The sequence below is a fragment of the Sceloporus occidentalis genome, unplaced genomic scaffold (assembly GCF_023333645.1).
Source record: "Sceloporus occidentalis isolate IW3139 unplaced genomic scaffold, rSceOcc1.0.p SCAF_63, whole genome shotgun sequence".
NCBI lineage: Eukaryota > Metazoa > Chordata > Lepidosauria > Squamata > Phrynosomatidae > Sceloporus > Sceloporus occidentalis.
Window position 1 is genome coordinate 5813824 of NW_028317043.1, and position 10136 is coordinate 5823959.

The window sequence follows — 10136 nt, forward strand, 5'->3', positions numbered from 1 at the left end:
CACTTCAGCTGCCTTAACCTAGAACTCCCATGATGTTTATCTCCGGCCAAGAGTCATGGAAGTTCTAGTAACAACAGACTGAAAACTATAAAAATAAAAATATTATAAATAATTTGGGATCATAACTGGTAAGAAGAGGTTCCTACAAAAAGAAAAAGGTTTCCAAGGGTTTGGGGCCCATAAACCAGCAGATAAAATAAAGCCGGCATCTATTTACAGCAGCCAGGAACAGAAATATCAATAAAAACTTAGAAACCAAAAATCAGAAAGGGACTGGATCCACAATAGATATTCTTTTGGCAGCTAATATACCTAAAGCATGACGCTCAGACGTTTTGTATCTGAAACTGTTACAGCCGATTCTTCGTTCCCATTCCTGCCGGCTAAATATAGTCTGCCAGTCACATCGATTGTCAGGTATACGGCGTTTCTCCGCTTTCTCAATTAATACCTCTTGAGGAGCAGATAGAAAAGGAAAAAGCAATGGTCCAAATGTTTCTTCTGCCTGTACTCACTGACAGCTATGCCAGAGGTAATAAATACTGTATAAATTCTGTCAATGCACTGCAGCCATCATCACTAAGCAAAAATCCCATAGCAACCCTACGAGAATAACTTCTTGCCGAGAAAATATTTGCAGTAAAGGTTTCTAGGTTCCTTTTTTCCACATCAGTTGGCCATCGGCTTCTTTATTTAGTAACACAGTGCATAATCTCTTTAAAAGAAGCCTTTGAAGTAAGTTAGACTATACTAAATGGAGAATTATTATAAATTATTAAGTCATCCAATTTGACCAATGAAGGGAACCTTCACCAAGATCTCATAATATTCCAGCCACGGCAACTCACCTCTCCCAAGAAAGATGTCAATTAGTCTAAAGGTAGCAATACAAGTACTTAGGCACAAGGCAAGTCTGCAATACCCTTTAAGGTTTTCTCCTACCCTCGGTCTCACAAATGTGACACAACCTAACTTTATACATGGCTGTCTATATAAGCTATCAATATGGTCATAAAACATAAACTAAAATCACAAGGTACGATATTGTTATTATATGATAGAATGAAGAATGATATACTTTCTTTTTGACATATATTAAGTCACTCTACTCATCAATGTCAACTAGATTTACTCGCCAACTAGCCATCAGGGTCAAGATGCCTTCATTGAAAATCAATATCAGTTGGACCTCATCAGTAACCTGTTGACCTGCACCATAGTAACCTTGCAGAACTTGTTGCCCTCTGATTTTGGACTAAAAAATCAGATCACCTTGGCTGTGGGTCATGAGATCAGCCATTTGCAAGGGGCCCAGTCACACAAAGACAAAACAATTATTAATAATAATTACATATTAGATAAAATAGCAAGGACAGAATTTAAAGTATAAACCCAAGAACCAACAGAAATCCGTAGGGAAGCGGAAGGAGTGCCAGGGACAGTACTGTCAAGGCAGGTAGGGTCTTAACCAGGAGAGAAATGTGTCATAGATATCATAAGAATAATGAATAGTTTGCAGGAAAAGCTGTTGTCAACAGTGTCAAAAGCTGCAGATGGGTCCAAGAGCATAAGAAAGGTACATCAAAACTGGTAAATCTGATCAAACTCTTCAGAAAGGGAGATTATGGTTAGCACTGTAGTGGCAACATTGAAGAAGTGTCAACACGTTCCACAAACACTCGTACTCACAGTGTTATAAGTGTAGTTGGGAAAGTTCTAAATAAGCTAAACCTGAGGCCCTTGAAATATTTACATTTTAATATCCCATCATGAAGATTCTGTGGAGTGACTTGGCAAATGTGTTGAACTAATACTGGTCCTTATGGAAACCTTGACTTTAAAGATACACCTAACTGAGTCGCCTGTATTCAAGCAGGGATATCAACCATAACATGCTGGTGGCTGGAGCATAAATTGGAAGTTTTAGATTTGATCGCAGCAGTGAAGAATAGGGAGTTCATTCAAGGCTATGTGACCATGAGAATCTACCCTATCACCCTGAGACCCTGAGCAAAAACCTTGACACTCTAGGTTAAACCCTGAGAGTTATCAGGTATAGTAATGAGAATCACAAATCACTTTCTATGACTCTACATACTCAAAATTACAGTAAGAGAATGGATGATCCGAGCTGAAAGAGATGCAGTGAAATCTCATCTGGACAGGGATTTAGGGTCCAGGTAATACAGTATGTTTTACATTACATTTTGGTATTAAAAAGCTACCTTTCAGAAGCAATTCTAATAATACTCACTTTTGTCCATTTTAGCAAGATTTAGTAATTTTACTTTAGCCCGGTGCTTGCTTTTGCAAATGTCTTGTATATGCAAATTCTAGAATTGGGTATTGTAAAGTTCAAAATCTTTTAGGTTTTTTATCATTTTTTTTTACTTTCTAAACTTTTGTCACCGAAACGGCAAAAAAAAAAAAAGAGTATAGAAATAGACATTTGTGTAATTCTTCTGCCTATTATCAGCACATTTTACATTTACAATTTGAATAATACCGTATTTGCTCGATTATAAGACGAGGTTTTTTTCAGAGCAAATGCTCTGAAAAATACCCCTCGTCTTCTAATCGGGGTCGTCTTCTAATCAGACCTCAAATAGAGGTCTGATTATGAGACTAAGATCCAGATCCCCCGCACCGCTGCAGGGGACCTGGATCCTCCTGTCTCACCCCCCCCCACACTTACTTACCGGTGCTTCCTGCTGTATTGCCGGGGCAGCGGGTTGACGTCTACGCGATCCGCGTAGACAACGTCCGCTGCAGCCGGAAGGAGGTGTGGCTAGCAGCGGGGGTTGTCTGCGTCCGTCGCGGATACCTTCCCCGACTGTCAGAAATCAGAGTTCCCCGCACAGGTGCCGGAACTCTGATCTCTGACAGCCGGGAAAGGTATCCGCGACGGACGCAGACAACCCCCCGCTGCCAACTCCACCTCCTTCCGGCTGCAGCGGAAGGAGACGTCAACCCGCTGCCCCGGCAATACAGCAGGAATTTGGAAGCACCGGTAAGTGTGTGTGCGTGTGTGTGTTAAATGGGGGACATAGGGCATTTCTGGAATGCCTTATACCCCTATATGCCACTCTGGCACTTAGGGGGTTAAAAGGCATATTATGGGGCAGAGTGGCATATAGGGAGTTATAAGGCATTTCAGGAAGCAGAGTGGCGTTAAGGGGGCATTTAATAGAGCACTCTGCCTCCTGAAATGCCTTATAGAGTGCTCTATACAATGCCTTTTAACTCCCTTAATGCCACTGCCTCCTGGAATGCCTTATACCTCCCTATATGCCACTCTGCCCCATAATATGCATTTTAACCCCCTAAATGCCAGAATGGGATATAGGGGTATAAGGCATTTCTGGAGGCAGAGTGGCACATAGGGGGTCAAAAGGCATACCATGGGGCACAGTGGCATATAGAGGGTTAAAAGGCATATCATGGGCCACAGTGCCATATTGGTGTGGCAAGCCTGGGGGCAGATGTGCGTAACTGGGGGACAGGTTGGAAAATACAAGGAAATAAAAACAAAAAAAATATTTTTCTCAATCATAGCTTTTATTTAAAAAAATAGTTTACATGAATTAACATTTACTGGTAAAACTTTTTTCCTTTAGGGTCGTCTTATATTCAGGCTTTTTCTTTTTTTCCTAAGTTAATATTCAGATTTTGGGGGGTCGTCTTATAATCAGGGTCGTCTTATAATCGAGCAAATACGGTATTTCATAATGCAAATGTCTTTGCACATAACTAAATAATAATCTTGAATGAATAAGCGCAGTCAAGAAAGGCTAGGTTTGGGCATTTATTTAATGAAATAAAATTCTATTAAGTGTTACTTTGTTGTGTGACTCAAGGGGACAAAGATATGATAAAGTTATTGTAAAGGTTTCTGCTTTCTATGTTATTCAAATTGATTTAATTAAAAAAATGACATTCTACCTTCATTTCATTTTATCTGAGTTGGGCAGTTCTTTTAATAGCCTGGAACTGTCTTCCAACAATCTGTGGTTCTAAAAAATTATTATAAACAATAATTAGTTTTATGTGTACTTTTCAGATCCTACACAATGCCACCATAAATGAAAAATATTAAAGAGGAACCATCAATGTCACAGCGTTCAGTATGATTTAATTCACTTATTAAAACGAACTGCAGTCTTTGTTATTGTTATTTAGTCGGTATATTTGTTTTGGTTATATTTGGCGTAATAGTAAGTAGCCATATTGTCCCAATGGAGATAAGATCTGCTTCCGTCATGTCATGCAGATACGTCATATCGGAGAATTGTTAAAATAAAACAGCCGTCTAATAATTCCTCAATGCCCCTTCAGATTTTTTTCAGCCTATAACTGAACTTTACATGGAATATATTTTATGCGTCACAAATACAAAAAGAGGCAAATATTTCAGCTGGAATCCAAAATTCTACAGCTCTGAACCTGCACTTGGATTTGAGTTACAGATGTCCATAAAACACACAGAATCTTACTAATAAAACAAGCAACTCCCTGCAGATCTACCCTGTGTGATCGAGAAGGCTGCGTTTGGTAAAGGGGAAAAAAAAATTAACTGTACACGTGATGTAAACATAACACAATGTAAAACAATGTAAAACAATAGTGTTTAAATTTCTTATGGTGCACAGTTAAAATAACAGTGCCATATACTCTACGTATAAGTTAAACGGAAAAAAAGTAAGGATAGGTTATTTTGATGACTTAATAAAAATATCACAAATCAATACATTTTCTGTAGTCATAAATGGCACTTTGATAAATATAAACAATGCCATGGTACCTTGAGATGCTCACAACAGTATTATGATGATTTCCATAGTCCAAGACAATAAATGAAGAAGCGAGTGTACTTCGAACAGATGTCCACTTAAGAGACAATCTAACAATACAAGATCAGCAGCTATGGCGCTTCACTCAATAAATCTCAACAATGTATATGACCTGAAAAATCATGTGATGGCAGGAAAAAAAAACGACATAATAAGTTTATAGCAAAAATGTTGCATCAGGGAAAGAAAAACAAAGTTCTGATTCAAGGCAGCAGAAAAAAAGAGAATAAAGAGAAATTGCATACCCTGGCCTTTTCCAGCTGTGCCTGGGCCTGTCGCTCTGCCTCTCTGCGGACAGCCTCCCTGTCTTCTTCCAGAGAGACATCTGAATCGGATGGACGGCTGGTGTAGGAGTCCGCCGAACCCTGGGCGAGAGGAACATGGCTTTTCAGTGGACGCAGAATAGCCTATGAAGTCATGCACCCTGACAGCTTAACCCCGTGCATCTCAAAAGACTAACAACAAATTCTAGCACGCTGGTCACAACCCCCCCCCCCCGCGTTCAAAATGTTAAAGAGATAATTTTACAAATTCAAGTAACACATCTCGTTTTCCTTAAATCAGAGGGTGATTTCAAAGAAGCCATCATACCCCCCCCCCCCCGGGTTCATTGTGACAACACTCAATTATAAATTCAAATGACACATTGCACACACAGTATTTATATCATATCATTTATCCGAGCGCAATATCTGCTTAGTGACAAAAATCTCCTATAGACAAGAACCTCTAAGATCACAAAATACATCTCTACATAACAATTACTGGACGTATTACGATATGCATTATTTAATACATAGTTGGTCCCTTTACACACACAGCTAATTATATAATTCTATGATTATAGTAATGGACTCCCCATATCAGTATGAGGATTCATAATGCGAAACAATATAAACAATACATCACATACTCGAAATGGCATGATATATATATATAAACACACATATATATATATATACATATACATAAACACATCACTGGGATGGAATACATAAAACAGGTTGCATCCATCTCCCAGCAGGTAAAATTATAAACAGGCGTCTTACACAAGTATCAGAATTCTTCAGTCGTCCTCCTTTGGTTCTTTTGAGAAGCCTGATCCAGGTGGCCTTCATTAGCCAGAACGATCAGTTATTGCCCCCAGCTGCAGCACCCGGCAAAGATTATCATAAAATATGTGAATATCGGGTACTGTAGAATCTCTTCTCCTTCTCTATCCATTTTCCTTTTCAAGATGCTACCGTACCCAGCGCTCACAACAACTTCAAATTAAAGTGCAACCAGAACACTGGATTTCTTTTCCATTCTAGGCACACAAAAAATAAATAAAAAAAATCCATGCAGAGGGACCCACAACAGAGGTCGTCTATCAATAAGAAATGATTTCAAAGACTCCCTTCCTAATAATGCATAAGGTCCTAACCGAGGGATTCTTCTCAGCCATGAGCGCTGCTTTCAGGTGATGGCTTTAGAAAGAGAATCCAAAAACAGACCACCGTGTAAGGAAAACCTATTGAAAATGAAATCCTGAGCAAGACGTATTCAATGACATTTGCGAGTGCAAAGTTCAATCAATCTCTTTAGGGATTTGGTTGGGGGGAACGATTCTCCCGTCACTGAGCATGCTCGCTACCCAGTTCTTACGCAGATGCTCACATCACACCGAGCAGCGAGTCCGTGTCAAATAGGAGCTGTGCATCTCAAGGGTAAACTGCTTGAAAATGGCAAGATCTTTGCAGGGACTGGAACAGCTGCTAAACTGCCCTTCATTTGTTTAATCTGCCTGCTTGCCTCCAGAAAATGTTTACCATATACAGACTTTTCATTTTCAATAGCATTTCATATGCCACTCATCAAAAAAATAAATACAAAAATCAAAAAAATTAAATAAAAAACTCGGATCGAGTTAACTACGTTCATCTTAATGGAAGATAACACATTTTGTGTAGCCATGAATATTTTATGAACGGTGTCTCCCATCTGTGTTTAACTCTTGCGGGTAAGAAAAGCAATGTGTTCGTCAGCACGAAGAGCTTAAGTTTCTACCGATATAAAAATACAATGTATTGATATTGTGTGACCTTGATAGCACATAGCGTTGCAGTCGTATAGTATTTTGAAAACTGATAGAATTTATCAATATTTTTTTTTATTCTTTTCTATTCAGTTTTTCACAATTTTAATACAATCATATAAAACAAAGATCACATCGGAAGTTGAAGAGAAAACCAGCAGATCATTTTCACAGAACAGTCCTATAGCTTCAAAATTATTAATATTTTTACTATTTATTGATCCCTATAGCGCTATCATATTCCACAGCGCTGTATAATGAGTAAACAGGACATAACGAGCTGTACATGACATAGCAATTTGGTAACGAGGACCCTGCTCTAACGACCTTATCTAGAACATAAAAATACTTTTAGAACCTTTTTCTAAAGATTTGGAAGTCATTGATGAATGATTGGGAAGTGAAAAGAGCGAAATATAAAAAAAAAACGAAAATATAAAAATAAACAAAATGGCTATGGCATAAAAAGTGTTATTTATGTCGGACATAAGTCAAAAATTGTACATGTTAACATTTCCCATGTCTGTCTATCTGTGTATAATACATTAAAGGTGCCGTTCCACCAAGTCTGGTAACAAAATGCAACATTAAAGCAGCATTCCTCATACTCTTGAACATCCCCAAAAATAATTATTCTAGCAAGTAAAATTCTACCTCATTCAGATTTTTTGCCAGGAACACTTAATTGTCATATGACACAAAAGCAGGCATTGATAAATTATTGCCAAAGAAACTAAAACAAACAAAAAAAAAAATACTTAAAATTGTGTGTTGTTTTTATGTAATTAAATATTAAGGTAAAATGATAAAAGAATTCACCTGAACAGTACCTTTATATAGCATATATAACATTAAGTCAGGTTTTATTACTTTAAAGAAACGCAAAAGTCTTTTCTGCCTCCCAGCTTTTTATATACACAGTAATTTGCGAGTCCTTCTTTGCATACATGGTAATTTGGAGAGCAGATTCTGGTAAGAACCTGAGCTGAGGGATGTGGTCTGTTTCCGGGAGTAATTGAGAAGTGGTCCTCGAAAGGTCATGAATGATGTGGATGTGGCTGTCTCTAAGGGCATGTGATGCCTTAAGTGCAAAAGAAACGAGGCCCATGGGTTAGACTGCTTAAATCCGACTGAATATTTGGCTTCATGCTTTTGATCATGAAGATGGTTCTGGTATTGGGGGAGCAGAACCAGTGCTGCGTTGCATGATTCCATTGCGGGCTTCATGACGTAGCGATCGCTATTAAAGCGGAGTACAAAACCACTCTCAATACTTCAGGTGTAATGAAAAGAAGCTTTACTTTACTACGAGGCTGCTAGACAAGGAACAGCCTCCCAGCACAAGTGGTAGAGTGAGTACGGTGTGGATATTTAAACATGCATGGGATAAGCATAAAGCTTTCCTGAACCTAACGCAAGACCAAGACTGCGTTTTCAGTCTTTATATCAGGAAAAATAAGCACCATAGATGGGCCTAATGGTTCCTATTTGCTGTAAAATTCTATGTTTCTAATTAGACTACCTAATACTATGTTAGTGTTTTTTATAAATTTATAGGCATACTGCATTGAATACATGTTCTGTATCATTTTATACAAAATAAATACATGTTCTGTGTCATTGTATACACAATAAAGTACACAACAGAGAGACCCACAATGGATATTATTATTGCCCTCTAAAAGAATACAAAATCATGTCGATGTGAACGCACATATTTCATGGTTGAACTCTATGAACTTTATGCCTTTGACTTTTTTAATGTAAACATAATTCTGGACTACGTCCAATCTGTTGTATCCAATGGGATGTCCTCGAAAAACTGAAGGCCACTCTTTGACGTAAAGTACACATCACTTCCTATCCTTGACAAGAGACTTTAACTGTCCCAATAAATGAAGAAACAAAACATGTAGCAGCCATGCGCAGCATACATGTAGGTTTTTCTGTTGCTTCTTTTGTTGTTGTTGTTACTATAATATTAGGAAACCGAACAAGACACAGCAAATCTTATCGAAATAAAAAAGCACACATTCTCTGTACGTCAATTCAGGAGTCACCTTATCAGATGTATACAACTGCCACCAAGCCTGTGTTTTTCCTTTAGGCAGAATATCAGTTGTCAACAATCATCAAGTGACACACGGGGGTAATCGTTGCTTGACAAACTGAAGTTTGACAACTACCACCCTACCTTGGTGAGAATTCTAGCAGAAACCTTGTATTAGAAAGAAACCATCTTAACCATAGAAAAATCTTCAAGGTAATCGAATTAAGTGGGCAGGAGAGTCCCCACTTTTTATTGCATATTGTAGTATAGTGGTCAGAAAAATACTGTTGTCTCACCACCCTGCCCTCGCGGTCTCTACAGAAAGCATACATAAGCATGGGGCAATCGCGATGTTCAGCTAGCATACACGCGATTTGTTGCAGCTACTCCCATTCATAGGACAGATACAGCACACGTACAGAAAGTGTACTTAAGTATGCTTTCAGTACAGACTAACAGGCTAGAGTTCATTTTCTAACTCTGTATCAGACCAAGGTGATCAGTGCTGACGGGGGTCCTTGAGGGCCGGCATCAGTGTGGAACGTATCTGTCTGACGTACAGCTACTTCGTGTGGCGCTAGCACAAGTAGCCAAGTGCAGGACTCACCGTGGGCTGGGTCCCTGGTGTGTGGCAAATGGTGTATCCACCATCCAATAGACATGCTCTCATGGACCCAGCCCGTCATCAAGATCGCATCACTTAGCAAGTTTAAGGTTTAAGTTTTGCTTCTTATATTTTATTCCAGTTTGTTTACCTTAAAATAAGTTGTAACCATGTTCAATAACACTGTGGCCTTTTTTCTCCATTCCTCTGTGTCTTTATTTTAAATAAATGTAAAGACCATGAGAAACAAAAGTAGATGGAGCGCTATGATACAATCGTAACAGAATATAATAAAATATTTTGCAAGTATCTTATCACAAAAAAAATATGATACAGTTAGAGGGTCCTGAAGAGCTTCAGTTGAGAATACCATTTATCTTCCCCTTCTTTTTTTTCTTTTTCCTCAAATATCAGGATAGTGTATCCATAAAATAAAAAGAGAAGAAGAAAAGTGATCGTGCACACTGTACGATATGATTCTGGATACAATCTCCCCCTCTATAGTTCAACTCACATTTGCAGGAGCAGATAAAAAAAAATTTCAGATCCCAAACT

General features: G+C 38.4%; 1 protein-coding gene across 2 annotated transcripts in view; it reads right to left on the reverse strand.

Annotated features, from left to right (window-relative positions):
• Positions 1-5968, reverse strand: part of LOC149287231 (voltage-dependent L-type calcium channel subunit beta-2-like) — a 43302-nt gene extending 37334 nt beyond the window's left edge. For both annotated transcript variants that reach the window (XM_089493220.1, XM_089493219.1), the window contains exons 1-2: positions 5900-5968; positions 5096-5215 (exon numbers count right to left, since the gene is read on the reverse strand). In XM_089493220.1, the coding sequence (XP_089349346.1) occupies positions 5096-5215; positions 5900-5968 (189 nt within the window). The remainder of the gene's footprint in view (positions 1-5095; positions 5216-5899) is intronic.
• Between the last annotated feature and the right edge of the window lie 4168 nt (positions 5969-10136).